The sequence below is a fragment of the Osmerus mordax genome, chromosome 5 (assembly GCF_038355195.1).
Source record: "Osmerus mordax isolate fOsmMor3 chromosome 5, fOsmMor3.pri, whole genome shotgun sequence".
Classification (NCBI taxonomy): domain Eukaryota; kingdom Metazoa; phylum Chordata; class Actinopteri; order Osmeriformes; family Osmeridae; genus Osmerus; species Osmerus mordax.
In genome coordinates, this window is record NC_090054.1 from 12700969 (window position 1) to 12721867 (window position 20899).

Here is a 20899-nt window from a genome sequence, read left to right on the forward strand (position 1 = left end):
CACCGTTTTGGCCTTGCGTAAGGCTGATCTAGAAACCAACAAAAGCCCTTTTATTTGGTGGATTTAACGGATACCACTCTTACATAGTAATGATTGCTAAGTGTGTCAAGGGGACAATCTTGTAATAATGTATAGTCAGGTTTTCACTTACAAGAAAAGTACAGCCGGAGTGATCGATTCAAATATAAAAAGTCTACAGTTCATTACATTTAGCTTACTCTACAAATAAATCTAAGAAGAAACAATATTTTATGGACTGACTTAAGGACAAATAGTTAGACTACTGTAAAGTAAACACATTCATCATTTCCATAGGCACAATCTTTTAAGGGCTTACATGTGGAGGAATATGCACAAACAAGACTACAGTATGTATCAATGGCACACAGTTTTACTGTTGATCTTGTTCTGTTCCTTGCTTTCTCACTGCCAGTGGATACTTTGAACAAAGCCTCATGAATACTTCAGAAATGAGGGGATAAGTGCCTGTGCTGCTCAGACTTGCTGCTGTATTTGGGGATGTCCCACAAGGCAAGACCCAGCACTATCCATGTCCCAACACACACACACACACACACACACATACAAACACACACACACCACCGCTAATGTGTAAAGAATCTATAACCTACCGTAGTTGTTTGCATACCACAGGCTACTCCACATCCACACTGTAGCCATTCTTTGTCATTGATTAACATGAGTGATTAATTCAAGTGGTTACACTGTATGAATAGAACATGGAGATACCCAATATAATCTGATGCTAGGTGTGTTGACTTTTAGTAAAGGTAAAACAACTACACAATGAGTCAACAAAACAGTGATGTGGGCCGACTGCAATTAACCGCAATTGGTCAATGTGCACATAGCACATAACTTACCAAATAAAACTGAATTCATACCTGATATGTACATGGTCAACTGTGTGCTCCCTAGTGGTCGAGATCAGTTGCCGCAATTGGTTGATGTCAGGACTTACCTTTTAATGCTTGTATATCAAGTCAATTTCTGTCAGAAGGTTATTGGTAATAATAAACTGTGTCTTGTCAATAACATTCTCTTTGCTTCATTTATGTGATAAATACTGTATATGTATTGATGCTCAAATATATTGTTACTAATCATCAGAGGTTTTGCTTGATTCTCTTTTTGTTCACAAAACTATCACACAATTATTTCCTGTTTCTGAGTAGTTGGTTGTAAAACATCGTCCAGTTCTCTTTCTTTGTGCAAACACAAAGAAACAATCCAGTAGTTAGGCCTACGCCAACTAACATAAAATAGTCAGTGGGCTGTTCTTCCTGACCTTGGCCCCTCCTCTTGTGCTGTAATTGGCTACTCGTTTTACCGCAATTTTCGTCACTCATCCCGGAAGCTACTGACACTCGAGGGAAATTTAGCCATAGCAACTGGCTAATGTGACAACCAGAATAAGTTTACTTTTGTTTATTAGAAGGGATTTATTTTGTTTTAAAGGGACGTTTGACATGAGTTGAAGGTCTGAACATAGTATATAGATATGTATTTAGTGTGCAAGGTTTATCACTCTGTTATGTTTTGCACGTGAGCCGGCTAGCCTCAAGAAGCAAATGCTACGAAACTGAACTAGCTCACTGTAGCTTACCAACCAATCCCCCCGAGGTTGCGAGCGTTGGACTTCTGTAAGCAAACAGGTTTCCTGATTGCCAGAATATGTCTATCTTGGCTTGATACACTTAATTCGTGTAATCATGGAAAAGACAACGCATTCCTTCGGTATCCGTGCCGAGCTTCAGTCTTCTAGAGTGTCAACACCAACAGATGGTCGGGATAGTCGACAAAGCAGTGATCTGTTTAGCGACACCGGTGCCTCGGACTTGCAAAATGAGACCGCGATTAAATGTGATACGGATTCCGAGGATGAAGTATGTAGTGTTTTGTTAGTATGCATGAAGATATTTAATGTTGCTGTCGAAATGTTGTATTTTATATTACTGACGTTTATGACATTAGTGGGCAATTTGATACAACTCTGAATGTTCTGTAAATGATAGCCTAATGAATGGTGGAACGTTGTTTCGATCATCTCCCAGCCCAGACTTCCTCTCAACCAGTTCTATCCTTACATTCGCTGTGCTCTCTGCTGTGGGTTCCTTATTGATGCAACCACCATAACTGAGTGCCTTCACACCTGTGAGTTATGAAATCATATCACCTACATTGACTACATTATCAAAACAATAACATTTCACTTGTCTTAATAATTGACCAATGTATTCTTTTTCTTCAGTTTGTAAAAGCTGCATAGTCAAGCATTTCTTTTACAGCAACAGGTGTCCAAATTGCAGCATTGTGGTGCACCAAACACAACCTCTTTACAATATAAGGTATGAATGCATGACCTCCACTGTCAGCATCATATCTGTCTACTGTACAATCAAGAATGCAAGCCTTACTTTGTCCTGTAATGGTTTTATAGTCATTAAGAGTTTGACATGGAGGTTAAGTATGTAGCATCAGCGGAACACTGTAGAGGACATTTCTCCATGCCACAATTTAATGTTGTTTGGAGTGGCTTCCCATGTGAGCCTGTTTCTATGTTAACCCTCCTCCTGTTGGGAAATTAACTGTAACGCAGCAGGCTGTCTTGACGCAGGTATGGGGAAACATCTGTCACTAGGGACTACTGGTGTTAACACCCTGAACTGAAAGTCGTTTTTTCCTGTTCACATCTTATCACTTATTTACAGTCCATGAACATTTAATCAAGTAAAACCTGACCATTTAGCTTTACAGCCTTGTTATCAACAGTAATTGTTTGTTGTGTGCCCACATGGCGTTGACACGCGTATGTGAGAGACTGTCACCATTCGGATATCTAACAGAAAAACCTCCCTCTAGCTAGGGTTATGGCATAAAGGTTGATTATGGTGTCAGCAGAAAACAATATGCCACACCTTGTCCAATTAATCCATGGGTAGTGAATATCTTGAATTTGTTTCACCACAGACCTGACCGACAGTTGCAGGACATTGTTTACAAGATGCTGCCATTTCTTGAGGAAAGTAAGTAAGCTTTCATGTTGTTTCATTTTGTTTTCATCTCTCCCATGTTATACAATATGAATTGCTCCTGTACCGGTTGAACATTGTATTTGTATGTGTCACCAGTGGAGAGAGCACAGATGGTGGATTTCTACAAGCAAAGAGGACTCGAGGTGCCTAAACCAGGTAAAGTATATAGCAGCACGGGTCACCAAACGTTCCCTAAATCTGAAGATCTTTTTTTCTGAGACTCAATGAAACTTAGATTCAGGAGCCGGTGCCTCGGTGTTCATATGTCCAGCTTTGCGAGGTGCACCAATAACGGAACATTCTGGTCTTTCCGTCGTCTTTCTCCCTGTGGCTCCAGTGATGGCCTCCCCCCAGGTCCCCCTGAAGAGCCAGAAGCAGAGGAAGGAGCTGCTGCCCCAGTCTGTGTTCAGAATGCCTCCTGAGTTGGATGTGTCCCTGTTGCTGGAGTTTGTAGGGTGAGTGTCTTGACTCTGCCCAAGCAGCAAACGTACAAACTGCTCTCGTCTTTAAGGAGTGAATTGGAGCGGCAGATGAAGGACCATGGTCACCTTCATCTGCCGGATCGTCGTTCCGGCTCCCCCCAGTAGATGGCTCTCCAGTGTTGCATACAATGCTTGCAGCACTCAAAGTAGCCCCCCCCCCCCAAAAAAAAATGTATACATTCACATGTATACATTTACTTTTTCTTTTCTTTTCTTTAGAGCGGAAGAAGGCATTGACAACTACAAGGTAATAACACCACCTAAAAGACTGAGTAGTACGCCAGGTAGCTAATGCATGCATACTTCTTTTTTAACAGTGAGTGAATTATCAATACAATGTCCTCAAAATGTGAGACGATGACGACATTTAAGCCCTAACACCGCTGTCGTCCCTGACCAGCCGCTGGAGCGACGGTACGTGCGAGTATCTGGGGAAGCCACCGTCCGCCACGTTGAACTGTTCATCCGGAGGAAGATGGAACTCAGCTCAACCTGCCAGGTCTGTGGAGGGAGCCGCCAAAGAACTACGACCAGTCGTTTGAGTTCTTTAGTGAGATGTGTCGAAACAAGATTGCAAGGCTTGTGTGTATCAGTCCCGCATCAGTCTGCTTGTGAGGGTATACGCACGAAAGTGCTCTACTGTGAGAGACTACAAATACGAATGTGTTTAAAGTATGTGTATGCATGTATCTGGGCTCAAATAAGACCATATCATTGAATAGAAGGGAAGTTTGAGCACATGGGAGATACACATGTGCGCCAAGGCATGAGTCCATTGAGTTTGCATCGGAGTCGATTCAAATATTACATTATCTCCAAGGTAGCCTCACTGAAATACACCTCAGAAATAGCGAAGAAAGCTGCCCTTGGATCTAGTAGCACACCCTTCTAAGAGATCCCTGCCACCATGGAGCAGAGCCATGGAGCATATTTAGCTGTAACACAGTTGGACAAGATTAGCGGCTTAGGCTGACTTCTTGGCACTCAACTTCGCTGTGTGTCAGGGGTAATGTAGGGAGGAGTAAAGTGGAAAGACACAGGAGAACCTGGAACTCAGCACTGGGCTGACTCAAACGGGGCCGTCTTAACTTCTTCATAAATCAATGAGTGTAAAAAAACAATTCAGAAGTAGTAGTCTTTGGATCTGTACCACATTGAGAATGAATTGCCTGGTTCAATTCTCACCACACAAAACCAAGAAAATAAAACACCGGCCCCCCTATTTCCCTCCCCTGTATGTTTTAATACAGTGTGTTGCTCTCCAAGATATCACACAGTAAATAGTGCTACAGTGTCGTGCTTGTATGTGTTCCAGGTGGATGTGGTGTGTGGTGACCACCTCCTGGACCGCTACCAGTCACTTAAAGAGGTCCAGGATTCCATGGGAGAGAATGCACTACAGGTGAACTGAGTGTACAACCTTTTAATTAGCCTCAGGACCCAGAACAGAATGTCTTATGTCTGATCTTAAAAGCTGTATTATGTAAGCAGAAGACAGCTTTTGATAAAGACTGCATGAGAGTGAAGTCATGCCATTGACTCGTATTTGAACAGAAACTGCATTTGTTTTGTTGGGTTCTTTTTCAGGATGGTCTCTTGGTGCTTCACTTTGGACTGGTCCTGCCTTCATAGACACAAGAAGACCAAAGCAGAAAGGATGTCATACTGGCACTGGTGCTGAGGTTCAGACATTGAAGCACTCTTTTCTACTCCTCTCTTTCTTTCCAGTTCTCTCATCTACTGTTCTGTGCTCCTCATGCCTGTCAAAGGTCAAATATAGCTGATGCTCAACTTTCAGAAGCCAGGGATATTTAATTGCTTGGTTGTAGTTTAAATTCACTATGGCTTCCATTAACTTGTGATTTAAAGGGCTTAACAAAGTACCTAAAATACTACACTTGGGTGTTAGGTTTATGTAGATCAATTTGTAACTAGTCACTTCTATATAAGGGTTTCTAACAGAACCCTTTTCAGGTCTGTATATTTCTATCTAGAAAGAAACCTTTCTCAGGTCAGAAATTACCGGCAGAACCTTACTGAGATTCTGTTTGTTTATACATATGATACTATACTGCACCCTTCATGTTTAGAGTGTATTACTACCAAAGACTTGTGGTTTTGCTACACTTTGGTTACGGGTTAAAGTGTCACTTCTGTTCTCAATACTGTCTCCACTGTGTTTTTTCTTTTTCTCAATAAGTCATTTAAGAGTTTGTAAATTTATTTTATGTTTGTCTTGAATATAATTTACAAGTTTTCCAAAACAGATATTTTGACAAATATTTGAAGGACATTTCTAGAGATCTTTTGATAGTGTTGAGATTTGATGAAATAGGGATTCTTACATGCCGTTTGTAACAAATAAACTATGCAATTGTGAATAATTGTCTGATGTACTCACTTTTTCATACTGTTCTTTCTAAGTTGATGGTGGTTTAGGTTTGAATATAGCACTGATCATCTCTTAGTGGTTATACATAGGATTTACCAAGGTTTAGTTGAGGAAAGAGTTTGCTGTGTGTATGTAAATGTGCCAAGACCGACCAGTGCACAGAATCATCCTCTTAGTGACTGAGCCAGGACTGACCTGAAGCAGGAGATGTTATCTCCGATGCATTTCCTTTTTTTCCAGAACCACTGACTTAGAAGTGTATTTAAAACTCGTAAGATGAACATTTTAAAAGGTGCTTGATCAATGTACAACATTTTATGTCCCTGGTTAGTTATTGCAATTCAGGCTTTTCATTTGTGGAAGTACAATATTGGAGCAGTGTGTGAGCTGGAGGAAAATGAATGTTTTCTGTCTGTCTGTTTGGATTTTGATACAACTGTCATTGTGTTTCACTATGAAATCGAGTAGAGAAAAGTTGTTGCAGAGATTATGTACATAATTTATTATTCTAATAGAAGGGCTCTAGTCATGACTAAATAAAAGAAATAGACATTTCATACTAATTCACAAAAATAAATTTATTTTTTAATTGTTAAAATACATTTCTTTTAAACACTTTATCTTACTCCATTATATTTACAGTGTAAATATTTCCCAACATACTGTATCAACAATAACACAAATGAGACATACTATGTATCTGTATACAATGGACGGTTTGATACAACTAGATACACTTTTCAGAGATGTATGAAGACTTACATTTGTTCTGCATCTAAGACTCTCTTGTCTTAATCACTAAGGCTCTAGCCATTAGAGTTGATATCAGCCTCATCGTGCTTCTCCACTTTCTCCTCAGTGATCTCCTTGAAAGTCTCCTTCTGGGTGGTTTCCGTCTTACTATGGGAGGAGCTGGACAGTCGTGGCTGGTAACCATAGTGACTGGTCCCATGGTTGGAAACAGTGAAGGACGTCCCTGTACTGAAATGAGTCTCCTCCACCTCCAATAGTTTTCTAGCAAGAACAGAAAGTATAATGTTGAGTTTTTCCACAACACAATCAAATGATGGGTCCTTAAACGGTCCCAGTAGTTAGTACCTGTAGGCAGCTATCTCAATGTCAAGAGCCATTTTGACACTGAGCAGATCCTGGTATTCTCTGAGGTGCTGAGTCATTTGGATCTTCATGTTGCGTAGTTCGCTATCCAGTTGGTTTATAGTATCCTGTTTCAAAGAAAAATGGAAGATATTAGAAATGTGAATGTAAAATAAGCAACCTCACTCTCATGGGAGTGTTTTATGGGCAGTTGCTCTGTGCATTGACTTCAATTGCAAGGCTAACGCTTATCAAGGGAGCAGAGGGAATATGTTGTGAGTTCAATCGATGATTGAAGACTGGTTCATTCATATGGGAATTTCACACTTCACAGTATGACCTAGGTGTCAACTGTGTCACCCTCGTTCGAATTGTGTCAGATGTTTATGTGGAGGGTAACACTAATAGCACAGGACTAAGTTTTTTTTTTCTCTCGGTTATGGACCAATTTGGACAGTGGTCTTACCTCTGCGTGCTTCATCTAATGGCGGGAGGTTTCAGGGAAAGGATTGGAAACCTTGCTCCTGCTTACCGTGACCGAGGCTGAAAACGGATGATCACTAATCCGATTTGGTAAGGGCTAAGGTTAAGTCTGATATGGGGTTAGTTTAGTCAAGTGCACTGCTCTCTCGTCAGTCTAGAGTAATTTATTTTGGTCATTAAGACGACGACGTCACCTATTACGCAAATGTAAAAAGCCTAAACGATAACCAATTTGACAACTAAATACTCCCATGATAAGCTTAAGCATTACAATTGAAGTGATTCAATAAACGCATGACATGACCCTGCTGTGTGGTTGACGTTAGAAAGCATCCATCAATAGGCATGGGCAGTCTTGCGCCACACGCGCTTGTTTCAGAACCATGGACAGAGACTCTGGTCGACTCCTGGTTCTGACGACTGTTTCATCTTAACCTTCGTGCTGCCTTCGGGTCACATGACCCAAAGGTTCATAATGAACCATCGTTGTGTTTACCCAATTTTACCCAATACAAAAACAAATAAAAACAATTTTCTTTTAACATTCGCAATGTGGGGGGTCTGAGACAGCCCAACGGTTAAAAGAAAATGCTTAACTTTGTTTTTGTATGCGGTAAAGTTGTCGCAAGACGACGGTGGGTCACAATGACTGATGGGTCAGAATGACCCGAGAGTTTGAGTCAAAAGATTAAAGCTTTGCGTAACCTAGTCACAGATTACAAAATGCATGTATATCATGTGGATGGAATTATGTTTTCGTCGGAATAAAATCCTTTTTGGATCCAGAATATCCAAATGTATGACTATAGCTGAGGTTAAACATGGTATACCTGCATGCCTGCAATTTCCAAATTGCTTTCATCCTCAATTTCTCTTATGCGTCGTTCTAAAGAGTCGTTGGTGCCTTTAAGTGTCTCCATCTCAATGCTCTTGGACTGCAGTTGTCTTCTGAACTCGTTGGTCTCTTCTCTGCTAGCGCGAATAGCTTCGTTGCTCCTTGTGGCTTGTTCATTGAGATTGGCAAATTTGGTTTTGTACCACTCCTCCGCTGACTGCTGGTTTTTGGACGCAAGAGCTTCGTACTGATTGCGGATCTCTTTCAGGGCCGAGGTCAGGTCGGGTTTGGCAAGCTCTACCTCCACAGACACATTGGCAGCTTGCATCATACAGGTCAGCTCGGACACTTCTTCGTCGTGAGCCTTTCTCAGGAAAGCTATTTCGTCTAGAAGGGACTCAACCTTCCGCTCCAGGTCTAGTCGAGCTAAAGTAGCGTCGTCCACGTCCCTTTTGAAGGACCTCAGGGTTTGTTCGGCCTCCTCTCGTACTCTTACCTCCTCCTCAAATTTGGCGCCAAGCTTCTGGAGCTCTTCCTCGATGTTATCCTTGTCGATGAGAATATGGGACTTTTCATTGCTTATCTCCTCTAACTGAAAGCGAAGCTCGCGTATCTCTTGTTGGTATATGTCGGCTATGCGGGAGGGCTCTTGTTGCCTCTGACGCAGAGTTACCAGCTCGACTTCTAATACTTTGTTCTGCTGTTCGAGGCTTCGTACTTTTTCAATAAACATGGCAAAGCGATCGTTGAGACCCTGCAGCTGTTCCTTCTCGTTGGTTCGGGTGACTTTAAACTCATTGTTAAGAACGGAGGTCTGAGTAAGGTCCAGACTGTCGCTGGAGACCGGCGAGAAAGAGGAAGACGGTCCAGACCTTCGGTTGTATCCCACAGAGGTTGATGCTTTGCGGGACAGGGACAGGGACCTGCTGAGTCCGCCAGATGAGAAAGAACTGCAGCGCGAAGAGGCAACACTCATTCGAGAGGGTGATGCTGAGAAACGAGGAGCATCCCCAAATATCTTTCGGTAGGACGAAGAAGCATTATGGTCAGATCCGTAGTTCATTTTGCAGTGAACAAATTAGAGACAGGGGATTTTGCAAGTGCTTAAATAGCCTCGATGGACCGACCCAATTACGCACAGTATATAGACAAGCTATAATAATCCATACATATACTTGTATTTAGCGCAGTCATTTGTATTACTATATTAAAAAAACACACATTGTTAGCTGAGCAAAATAGTGAAAAAATGTAAAATGTTCCCTTTAGGCCAACTTCCTTTCTGCTCACGCGGCCTTCACCCTTGCGTAAAAACTATGGAACGGTCCACTTGCTATATCACCACCACGAAGATGTCAATCTAGATCACCTAACACACAAACGGTAGAAAAATCGCACAATGACATTGCTAAACCTCAAGCCCAAAATAAATTGTTCAAATGCACAAGTGCTACCACGAAGAAGCTGCATAACGTAATAATGAGCGCTTCACACCATACTAAAGTGTTAGGCCTAACCAAAAAGTTAGACTTAAATAGGCTTATACCATGTAGCTTACATTACACACAAAGACAAATGTAACCCAACCCGACCGAAGGCTACGGGCTAATCTCGAAATATGTCTAATAGACTTATAGGTAGGCTGTATTGGTGATTAATGATGGTTGAAACCTATTGTTTGGCAGTTTGGGCTACCTTTTTGAAAGAAGAGAAAATAAACAGCTTTCAACCAAATTAAACATTCTATAGTTTTTCTTAAGGTAGCACTGGATTTGCCGTGCATGGAGCTAGGCCTAATTTAATTAATTTTAGGTTATGATATTTTAGGAGGAATTCAAGAAAAAATGCTATTTGGACTGTCCAAACCACCGGCCATTATGGACAATGGCTCCAGGGCATGGTTGTGTGTCACACATTTAATAATTCCTTATAGCGACCCACCGGTTGCACCACGACTTGAATTACACAAAGGTCTACTCATTACAGATGAGTAGACCTTTGTGTAGGTCTATAGGTCCTGGTTGATTTGTGGCTTGGTAGACCTATACCTATTTTATATATTTATTTAGCCTATATTTTTTATACCTTTTGTATTTGTGTCTAATGTGTTTAGGCCAACAACTTTTGATGCTGTGAATAATTAATAATAATAACAACTGTAGAAAACAGTAGTTGAAGTATGATTAGTAAAAATTGTATCATCATCGTCATTATGATTCAAGTAGGCCTATAGGCATGATTAAAAGCAAGCTATAAATAGGCTTAGGCTATTGGATACAAATATTCTCCAATGCCTCACGTGCATAATGCATTCATTTTACTCTAGGTGTCGAGGTCGTCATTGTTTTAAAATATATATGCTTACACAGTTATTAATCTTGGTAGTCTGTATTTTTTTAAATGACCCCGGACCCATTCAATTTGACTCCGCCAGACTGTAAGACATGCCCAGAGAATGCTTTGACATACCGCCACATCTTTCCGCATTGTGATGACGTCGTCGTCTCAACATTGATATTTTAAAACTAGATTACACCACTTTTATTGTTTCTTTCTTTATTATTTTGGTTCTTTAGTAAAGGCTTGCTTGAATGTAACAGATATTTAATAATAGTCAACGTCAAGAGAAACGTGGTTGTCAAACTATAAGTTTATCGAGGTCGCAACTTCGGGTTGTGTGTCTTTGATACATTCTGTGTATGTTGCATTTCTATCTGCAACAGGTTCAGTCTTTGCGCATTCGTCGAGGTAGGTTGTCTTGTTCTTCGACTGTATTTATTTAGCTTTAAATGGATAATGCAACGCTGACTAAACCAGACAGGTAGTTTTCAGTTTTGATATATTTTGTTGGTGCGTATATTGAACAGTTTAACAGGAAGACGGCCCGCTCTACCTCCTTGTTGTAGGCTAGTTGCAACAACTAGGCTAGCAGCAGCAGTAGCACAACAACCAAGCCAGATACTACTGTTTAGCTGTGATTGCTTCTATCCAATCTCTGCAGCTATCTCGACATTGCCCTTGTTTTTAGACCTAAATGCTACAAACCCGGCTTGCGAGCTAAAACAAACGATTCACAAAGATATTTCGGAACAAACCGACCATTTTAGAAAACGAACCATCTGCCCGGATAATAGCTTATCAGGTGTGCTATAACTGATACTTATTCTGTGACCTATATTGTCAGAAATAATTGCTACGGTTCAAGATGACTACCTCGTGGAGTGACCGCTTACAGAACTATGCAGACCTGCCAGCCAACATGGATGGTGTGGCTATGAAGAAGTATAGGCGTGAAGCCTATCACAGGTAAACAGTCGAGCCACGCAGTCACACCTTTCAATTCTTTAGTCATATGTGTGTACTTTGACGAGGTGTGAGTGTTCCTGTCAACAGCAACTTGCTGTGTCAAGGTTTGATCTTGGATCTACATTTTAGAGTGCTACACTACAGTACTAGGAACTACTTCAGAGGAAAGGAAGTTATGGTAGGTTGCAACACAGTCTGGTAACTTGGACAGTGTGTCATGATGTACCCTGTTTCATCACAACAGTCAAATGACTGACTGCAGTCATGTTGATGTACCAGAGGGTGAATGTAAAATTATATGATCTGCAGATGGTAATGTTCTGGCTCCAAACAAGAAGCCATATTAACCACACCACACATTTAAAAGACAAATCCATGTGTTTACATCGCTGGAGAATTGGTCAACTCAGTTTTCAGTTGAAGGTTAATGTCATCATCGCACATGTATTCTCTTATTACAAAGCTTGCCAAGGGAACTGGCCCAAAACCATCCTGCTATGAGGTACGCCAAAACCTTTGTTGTTGAAACCTGCGACTACTGACTGAATCACCCTTTTCTTTCCCCTCCATGATGTATATTTATTCCCCATTCAAATCCCATGGAACTCCATTCATACTGACACTAGTGTGATGGGTAGGGTCCCATGAGGTAGTTGGTGGTCATGAGGTCTTTGTGTGAGTTCCTATCGTTTCCACGACCCCTTTCGGTTTGTGCCTCCCTTCCCCCACATCCTCTCTGTTTACACTGCTCCCTAACTTCCCCACCACCTCATCTCCATCAGTCTCAAGTCATGCCATCTGAATATTAGAAACTTTAGGCCGAAGCAGAGTTGGGTGGGAGACGATTGAACAGCTGGGCTTTGTTGGGCGGAGCTTCAGTGCAGATCTAAAATGCTGCACTTGGTTTTCACGTGAAGGAGCAAAAACATATCATTGTAACAGTCCTATCTGCATTTCCTGGTACAATTGTATTTTTCTTTTCTTATCCAGAGCGACTTACAGTAAGTACAGGGACATTCCCCCGAGGCAAGTAGGGTGAAGTGCCTTGCCCAAGGACACAACGTCATTTTGCACGGCTGGGAATCGAACTGGCAACCTTCAGATTACCAGCCCGATTCCCTAACCGCTCAGCCACCTGACTCCCTGTTTGCCACCGTTCCATTTGTTTTTCGTTTGAGGAATTGAATAAAAATGGCTTATTTGATTAGTGCCTTACACCAATCCTTACGCCAAGGCTAGAGGGTCCATAACGTATACTTTTTGGGAACAGGCTTGTAAAAGATGTAAATGTGAGGAAAGTGTTCCCTGAGTTTCCCAATTTCTAGCCATAAGCTACAACGTAGCTATCCCTAACACTTTAGTTCAAAATAGAATGGTGATGTTTTGTTGTTGGATATAATTGTTTTGCCATGGGAGGGTCCTTTGAAGTTGATGTTCAGATGTTTTTAGCAAGAGTACCTAATGTAGAAACAAACCTGCATGCAAATTGTTGTGTTTTGTTTGGTTGTGTGATTCTATTGTGTTTTATTTTACCCCCCCAAAAAATACTTAAGAAGTGTGCTCTCAAATGTGCTGTGTCTGAAATGGTGGTGCTTCCACTTATTTTGTTATATATGCTGTATAAAACATGGCTATTAAGCATAGTAGCATAAAACTGAAACAAGGTCAAAATGGTATACCTCATTTTTTTGGATAATGATTTTCTCTGATGGTTCTGCTCCATATTCACTATCTGTGCTTGTATTTTGATCGCAGCATTCTCCTGTTCTCTCTTAGAGTTTTTGTCAACAGAAGCTTGGCCATGGAGAAGATCAAATGCTTTGGCTTTGATATGGATTACACTCTGGCAGGTGAGTGAAATGGTAGTGTCTGACTGTGCATGTACCTTGCTCTCTCCTGTCTCATTCCACTGCCCTCCTTGAGACTGGAACCCAAGCTGCAACAGCTGGCTGTTTATAGATACCACCCTGAAAACAAGTACTGCTGATGGAGGCTCTAGACACACACACACACACACACACACACACACACACACACACACACACACACACACACACACACACACACACACACACACACACACACACACACACACACACACACACACACACACACACACACACACACACACACACACACACACACACAGACCAGGGTTAAGTAGAGGGGTAGGTAACTAAACTATGGGGTTTAACATGCCAGCCATTGTAGGTCATCGCTGAAGTTGGTCGCACTACACGTTGGTGCTGCGTGATGTGTGTGTTAGTTTACTAGACCATCCACTGCAGACACACTGTTGTAAATCTATGTCCCCGCTTGAATAAACCTCCCAGTCTACCTCACATAAATCTCTGACTGTATTGCTGGAGGTGTACACTGTGGTCTCTCCGTGCCTCTCAGTTATTTCCCTCGTGGCTTACAGGCAGACTCATCTTGTGTTCCTGTCCCCCACAGTGTATAAGTCTCCTGAGTATGAGTCGCTGGGGTTTGAGCTCACAGTTGAGCGCCTCGTGTCCATAGGGTACCCGCAGGAGCTGCTAAACTTTGTCTATGACCCCGCCTTCCCCACCAGGTCTGTTAAAAAAAAATATATATATATATAAATTGTTGGACTATCTATATCTTGTCTGTCTGTGTAACTGACTGAGCTGGCTAGCTGGCAGGCTGTCACTTTGAGATGACATTATTTACAAATAGGTCTTCAACGTCAAGGTCTTCGTCAAGTATTGCATCTAATGGACCCCTCAGTGATCTGGTGTCCCTCTCTGTTTGTTCCAGGGGTCTTGTGTTCGATTCAATGTTTGGAAACCTGCTCAAGGTGGATGGCTATGGCAACATTCTGGTCTGTGCCCATGGTTTCAACTTTATGAGAGGGTAAAGTCCTGCTCGCTCGCTCTCTCTCTCTCCCTCCTTGACTACACTGTGACTCCTAACATCAACATCACCTCTCACCAGGCCTGAGACCAGAGAGATGTACCCGAACAAGTTTATCCAGCGTGGAGACACAGACCGCTTCTACATCCTCAACACACTCTTCAACCTCCCTGGTGAGAATGTCCTGACTGCAGGTTTCAAAACACAGTTCGTTTTTCTGGCACTAGTGGTGCTATACGTGTGTATATACATATAAGGTATTTATGTCATTGAATCCTAGCCAGACTAGGCCTTTTTGAGTTTTAGCCACTTAGATATGGCTGACAGCCATGAACATCATCTTACAGTTGCCTCGTACCTCGTACTCCATTACTATTTTTGTATTTACTTGTTTGGTGTTCCAAGACATGGTAAGAAGCATAATTGGTGTGTAGAATGTCATCACTCGCTCTCTCCTCAGAAACGTACCTCTTCGCATGCCTGGTTGACTTTTTCTCCAACTGCTCCAGATACACCAGGTGAACATACAGCAGAATAACCTACACGTCTGTCCTTGTATATCCAAGAATCTTATCACCTGTAAAACAGTAGCACACCAGTCATGTACGATGGTTTGGTAATTCAATCACAAACGCTTGACATCATGACTCTGCTCTGCTCTCAGCTGTGAGTCGGGATTTAAGGATGGAGATCTCTTCATGTCCTACAAGAGCATGTTCCAGGATGTAAGAGATGCAGTGGATTGGGTCCACTTCAAGGTAAAGCTTAAGTCCCTATTCATATCGGCTTTATTTTAATCTTCATAGTGAAGCCCTCATTTGAAGTTTTGTCTCCCTCAGGGATCCCTTAAAGAAAAGACAGTGGAGAACTTGGAGAAGTATGTGGTTAAGGACGTAAGTACACTGTATAGAGGTGAAACGATACGCTAAATAGGAGCTTGTACATTGTTACACAGACCTTTTCTTTTCTGTCACCAAGGGAAAGCTGCCTCTCCTGCTGAGTCGGATGAACGAAGTGGCCAAGGTGTTCCTTGCCACAAACAGTGACTACAAATACACAGAGGTACTGCCTGTTAGGCTTTTATCAACGTTTTATACTTTGGAAATCAATCCACTTTACCTAATTGGTCTTATTTCCTGCCGTAGAAAATCATGACCTACCTGTTCGACTTTCCTCATGGACCAAAGGTTAGGCAAACCCTACATTTTCTTCAACTTCGTTGTCAATCAGTGCTTTAGTTCAATGTCGGTGACGAGTGCTGTGTGTGTTACAGATGGGCATGCCCCATCGGCCTTGGCAGTCCTACTTTGACCTGATTCTTGTGGACGCCCGCAAGCCTGTGTTTTTTGGAGAGGGGACTGTGCTACGACAGGTTGACACAGTGAGTCCCTGTGTGTGTGTGTGTGTGTGTGTGTGTGTGTGTGTGTATTGCAAAAAGAACAATGAAACATTACCCTTTTACGTCTGTTTGCATGATAACCTGCTAACTGTTACCTGGTGTAGACCACGGGTCGCCTGAAGATCGGCACCTACACAGGACCCCTGCAGCATGGCATCGTGTACTCCGGAGGTAACACTCTCACTGTACACAGGAAGTCTACAGACAAGCCTTATCACGTATCACCTCCAGATAACAGCATATATTATATCATGATATCACTATAGGGTTACACAGAAAAATCATTGTCTGGCAAGAAAGATCATTTGTATGCTCTCTATTGTCCCCAGGCTCCTCGGACATGGTGTGTGACCTGCTGGGGGCCAAGGGGAAGGACATCGTCTACATCGGGGACCACATCTTCGGGGACATCCTGAAGTCTAAGAAGCGCCAGGGCTGGAGGACCTTCCTGGTCATCCCCGAGCTGGCCCAGGAGCTGCACGTCTGGACCGACAAGAGCTGTGAGTCCCCACGCACACACACACACACACACCTGCATACAACATTCTGTCTCAGCAACATGACCAGTTGAACCCCAAATGCTGTACAGTTCAATGTTTTGTGTGTACATATGGACTCAACCCCACTGTGTTTTTGTTCCAGCTTTGTTTGAGGAACTGCAGTCGCTGGACATCTTCCTGGCAGAGCTGTACAAGTGAGTGATGGACCATTGACATAGACCTCATTGTGCGCTGGTGATGTATCATGCAATGGGGGTGAGCGCGAGGGTTCCCAGTTGGGTTCACAGTTCCTCAGGTCCCCCCCTAAGGCAGCCCTAAACTCTCTACAGGAATCTGGACAGCAGCAGTAATGAGAGGCCTGATATCAGCTCACTGCAACGTAGGATTAAGGTACACCTCTGAGACACACAAACACTCTTGACACACCTACAGGTCATGACACGTACACCAACAGTGTCCCCTCCCTCGCTCCCCAGAAAGTGACCCATGACATGGACATGTGCTACGGCATGATGGGGAGCCTGTTCCGCAGCGGCTCCAGACAGACGCTGTTCGCCTCGCAGGTGATGCGCTACGCCGACCTGTACGCCGCCTCCTTCATCAACCTCCTCTACTACCCCTTCAGCTACCTGTTCAGGGCCGCACACGTCCTGGTGAGTAGCAGAGACCTGCGTCCAACGCTGCTCTCAGTAGGAGCCTGGTCCTTCCTGTGTGTGTGTGTGTGTGTGCTTATTGCACGCATATGTGTAAAGCCATATCTTTTGTTTTCACCTATACTTTACTTTAACTTAACTTTATAATGACTCAACTCCAGATTCCCTCCTTATAATTTTATAACGATGACTTAACACTTAAGGACTTAACACCCCCCCGGAAACGACTCAACTCTAAACACCCTCCTTATAATTGTACACTTGACTCCGCCCTCGCTCCTCCTCATCTCCCAGATGCCCCACGAGTCGACGGTGGAGCACGCCCACGTCGACATCAACGACACAGAGTCGCCGCTGGCCACACGCAACCGCCACTCCATGGATCTGAGAGAGTTTGAGTGCAAGCGCCACCAGCTGACGCGCTCAGTCAGCGAGATCCAGCCCCCGCACCTGTTCCCCCAGACGCCCCAGGAGATCACCCACTGCCACGACGAGGACGATGACGAGGAGGAGGAGGAGGAGGAGGAGTAGAGAGAGGAGAGGAACATGAGGAATGGAGAGGTCAGGAGTAGGCTGGGAGAGGAGGAGGAGGAGGAGGAGGAGGAAGGGGAAGAGTCGAGAGAGGAGGAAGAGTAGGGTGGTGGAGCGGTAGAATAGGAGAAGTAGGAGGAGTCTGATAGGCTCACGTTTTGAGGTCTGCAAACAGTTGGAGGTGACTGGGGTCACTGGTGTCCCCTTACCCTGCCTGCATCCCTCGCAGCAGCCCTTACTCTTTAACACTTTGACAAGCAATGCACTCTGACCTACCACTGCCCTCCAGCAGAGAGTGTGCCATAGTTGAACCTTCATCCTTTGCTCACCGACTGCCCTAAATAAGGAATGTATCCTTGGTTAATATTTGAACCCTTAACAGACTTAGCTCATGGAGGAACGGTTACTTTTTTCTTACAAACGTGTGTATGTAAAAGCCGTGGTGGAATTTGATAAATAGAAATATCGCATTACACATAGCAGCAACAGGTCCAAAGTAGCCTAGCATTCCATAGGCTGAATTCTGCTCTAGAGATCATTCAATAGCATCTGATTACCAGCACTGGGAAGGCTCCTCCTATTGACTTATGTAACAGACTGAGAATGCTTGCTTGTATCTCTCATCCACTCAGTTAACTCCGGTATTTAAAGCATTGCATCGTCAGTTATTCTCTGATTAGTACAATGCAGTACTGTATATTTACATTAATATTCCAACCCTTCTATCCACAGACTGCAGACCAGGGCAATATTGTGTATTGTGTGTTGTATCACTTCACTTCCCTCTATGAGTTGGTCACTGCTGACTCTGTCCTGCCTCCGAGTCTTGTACGTGGATGTAACTGTACTACATCAGCTTGTTTCTGAGTGTCGTTTCATAGCTATTGAAAGAGAAACTATCCAGGAGAAAGATGCTTGTCGTGTTACTGTATGAATCCTAAAGGAATGTATTTGCGCTAGCCGCTAGGCTGCTAAATTGGGTTGGGTGGTTGCTACTTGTGACGTTGCCTTAACGGATGCCATGTTTTCTGCCTGCTTGCCTTTCTCCATTTAGCTGCAGTACTTGTCACCGTGTCATGCAGATGCTGAATTGTCAGCAAATTGGAACATATAGGCTTTGCAAAACTCTGAATTGCATTTTGTATTTGCTTTAACAAAATAATAATGTAACTGCTCATTTTCTACGTTGGCATTTGTTTTAAAGACACTTCAACCATGTGACTTTGGTCCTCTCAAGTTCAGTTTTTGTTTTGTATTGATGCTGTTTGGACAGCATTCTTGTGAGGTGAAATTCTGCACTGCCAGAAAAGTCCTTTGACTTCAGCTATCATTGAGGTACATACCACTTTGTACTGGAAAATGAATGTAGGATTGTTTGTGGTCCATGAACCGCTTAAAGTTGCCTTAGCTTCCTCCCCAACCCCTCCAAAAAGGTTTGTCTAACTTCCCCATGCTGGTCAAAGGTTGTGAAAAGGGATCATGTTAGTTTAATGTAAATGCACAGATCAATGGGGGTTATTTTATTTTTTTATATAGTTTTAACTTGAATTTCTTGACTGTAAAGCATTGTACTGTTTGTTTGGATGTTTTATATGAGAAGAGAAACTAAACTGGATTGCATTAAAATACATATTTTTACCCGATGAAAATCCTGCTGTAGAAAAGCAAGTTGCCAATCGGTGTGATCTTTATTGTAATTTGCTCTTAATCATGCAGTGGCATACTTTGTCTGCATGCTCTGTTAAAATAGTTATATGTATACCTCAAGTTAAATAATATTTGGAGCAATTTGGACAGATTAGACCTGTTTTCTTGTTACCAATGATCAATAACCTAAAGAGAATTGCCTTACTTTTCCATGCATGCTCTGCTGTTTTTAAGTTTTGTTTCTAAGCATGCTCAGTTTTCTTTCAAATAAAGTGTATTGTTCTGAGTACCCTTACAAGGAGTCCTATATTGTGAAACAGGTCTCTTCCTTAAGCCCTCAAGTCATTCACTCACTGTTTGGCTCCCCCTGATGGAACAAAACCTCTACATGGGACCTACACAGAAAGACAGACATGCCCCAGAGAGGTTTTGTGATTGAGGGAATGTGATTGGTCAGTCCTAGGCATACATTTGGTTTATTTGAGCCATACCACCATGGTAGTGTTTTGTTGGTGAATGAGGTTCTACTCGTTATGTAGGTCTCCTGCTATTTCTCTTTGTGTGAATGACATGCTCACTAAAACGGGAGATTACTGGGGAGTGCTACAGCCCGTACGCACCCACAGGTCGGTGTAGGAGAAAACGTGGAAGGAATATGGCCACAAAAATACTCAAATGTAATGTACAGTGGAATTTTAGGTTTATATCAACCTCTGCCAATGGCCCTGACTATATGTCCTTGGAGTTAAGATAAAGATTTTGCAGGAGGATGAACATCCTCTCATGTTCAAGGTTTTAGATGTTGGCTTCTGTACAGCAGCTGATAGCATAGTGATTTTTCAACTAAGGAATTTGGCATTCTTTCACATTGTCATCCCAAACATGTAAATGTCCAAAAGTCACTGTTAATCAGATGCAATCAAATGATTTCCTTAGTGTCGTCAAATAATCTCAACAGTGACAACAATTGTCAGTCGTGTAGACAATATCAAAGTACAAAATGGTATAAAGAGATTATACTTAAGACTTATACAGCAATATATCAAACAGCCATCACAACCTCAAATTCATCCTTGACGCTTGGTGCACCACAGCCAGTTGTCTTTGTACCTGGTAACAGGACACATCCAACACTTTGTTCTGGACTACTCCCAAGACATTTTTGAGACACGGCTGATTTCACCTTTGCGTGAGATGCAACACATGGCATTTACCTTCAGTGTTGAGGGGAGTGTTGAGATGGTCTTCCAGGGTTAACTTTCTAGGCCAGCCAGCTGCTTAGCCTCCAAAATACTGATACTGTGTTGTGGAGACTGAACCGCAGCACACGCTTTCTACTGATACACAAAGTAAACGCTACAGCTCAGAGGAGCAAATACCATTTTATTGAGTCCTCCTTTAATTCATATACAGAGGGACGTGCTTGCTTCCAAGCTTCTAGGTCTCTCAAAGTAGCAATGATTCCAATCATGCTTTTGTACACCCTCTGTAGCTCTTCCGCAGCTGCCAATTTTGGCATTCACGTCATCTCACGCCTAAAAGTTCTTTTGATGCAATAGAATAATTTCTTGTTTTTTTTGTAGTCTCTGTGTAACAAGTTAAACATCAGGCCAAACAGTTCCAGGATGTCATAAGATAATCATATC

At 42.7% G+C, this 20899-nt stretch overlaps 3 protein-coding genes across 4 annotated transcripts; 2 read left to right on the forward strand and 1 right to left on the reverse strand.

Annotated features, from left to right (window-relative positions):
- The first annotated feature begins 1380 nt into the window (after positions 1 to 1380).
- On the forward strand, positions 1381 to 5902 carry pcgf6 (polycomb group ring finger 6). 2 transcript variants are annotated; one of them, XM_067236599.1, is made up of 10 exons: positions 1381 to 1907; positions 2076 to 2175; positions 2273 to 2369; positions 2992 to 3047; positions 3153 to 3212; positions 3394 to 3511; positions 3758 to 3785; positions 3939 to 4037; positions 4854 to 4940; positions 5126 to 5902. In XM_067236599.1, the coding sequence occupies exons 1-10, from the start codon at positions 1734 to 1736 to the stop codon at positions 5168 to 5170; spliced, it is 864 nt and encodes a 287-aa protein (XP_067092700.1). In that variant the 5' UTR covers positions 1381 to 1733; the 3' UTR covers positions 5171 to 5902. The 2 variants fall into 2 exon arrangements, with proteins under 2 accessions (XP_067092700.1, XP_067092702.1); XM_067236601.1 differs by lacking the exon at positions 5126 to 5902 and having other exon boundaries at positions 3758 to 3822; positions 4854 to 4935.
- Positions 5903 to 6736: 834 nt separating this feature from the next.
- Positions 6737 to 9406, reverse strand: inaa (internexin neuronal intermediate filament protein, alpha a). The gene is made up of 3 exons (XM_067235681.1): positions 8339 to 9406; positions 7029 to 7153; positions 6737 to 6944 (listed from the first exon to the last, which is right to left on the reverse strand). The coding sequence occupies exons 1-3, from the start codon at positions 9404 to 9406 to the stop codon at positions 6737 to 6739; spliced, it is 1401 nt and encodes a 466-aa protein (XP_067091782.1).
- A 1541-nt stretch (positions 9407 to 10947) lies between these two features.
- On the forward strand, positions 10948 to 19560 carry nt5c2a (5'-nucleotidase, cytosolic IIa). Its single transcript, XM_067236051.1, has 18 exons — positions 10948 to 11091; positions 11528 to 11649; positions 13426 to 13499; positions 14104 to 14221; positions 14428 to 14523; positions 14605 to 14696; positions 14984 to 15041; positions 15188 to 15281; positions 15363 to 15416; positions 15502 to 15585; positions 15669 to 15710; positions 15797 to 15904; positions 16027 to 16093; positions 16252 to 16422; positions 16565 to 16616; positions 16752 to 16812; positions 16899 to 17075; positions 17370 to 19560. Exons 2-18 carry the CDS (start codon positions 11549 to 11551, stop codon positions 17604 to 17606), a joined length of 1686 nt encoding a protein of 561 aa, XP_067092152.1. The 5' UTR covers positions 10948 to 11091; positions 11528 to 11548; the 3' UTR covers positions 17607 to 19560.
- Positions 19561 to 20899: the final 1339 nt, after the last annotated feature.

Excerpts from the sequence above, each read along its gene's own strand:
- pcgf6 (XM_067236599.1), top strand. The coding sequence starts at position 1,734 with ATGGAAAAGACAACGCATTCCTTCGGTATCCGTGCCGAGCTTCAGTCT. Across the intron at positions 3,512-3,757 it reads CTGTTGCTGGAGTTTGTAGG|AGCGGAAGAAGGCATTGACA; the intron begins GTGAGTGTCTTG and ends TCTTTTCTTTAG. Across the intron at positions 3,786-3,938 it reads AAGGCATTGACAACTACAAG|CCGCTGGAGCGACGGTACGT; the intron begins GTAATAACACCA and ends GTCCCTGACCAG.
- inaa (XM_067235681.1), bottom strand. The coding sequence starts at position 9,406 with ATGAACTACGGATCTGACCATAATGCTTCTTCGTCCTACCGAAAGATA. Across the intron at positions 7,154-8,338 it reads TGGAAATTGCAGGCATGCAG|GATACTATAAACCAACTGGA; the intron begins GTATACCATGTT and ends TCTTTGAAACAG. Across the intron at positions 6,945-7,028 it reads ATTGAGATAGCTGCCTACAG|AAAACTATTGGAGGTGGAGG; the intron begins GTACTAACTACT and ends TGTTCTTGCTAG.
- nt5c2a (XM_067236051.1), top strand. The coding sequence starts at position 11,549 with ATGACTACCTCGTGGAGTGACCGCTTACAGAACTATGCAGACCTGCCA. Across the intron at positions 14,524-14,604 it reads GGTTTCAACTTTATGAGAGG|GCCTGAGACCAGAGAGATGT; the intron begins GTAAAGTCCTGC and ends ACCTCTCACCAG. Across the intron at positions 15,586-15,668 it reads GTGACTACAAATACACAGAG|AAAATCATGACCTACCTGTT; the intron begins GTACTGCCTGTT and ends TTCCTGCCGTAG.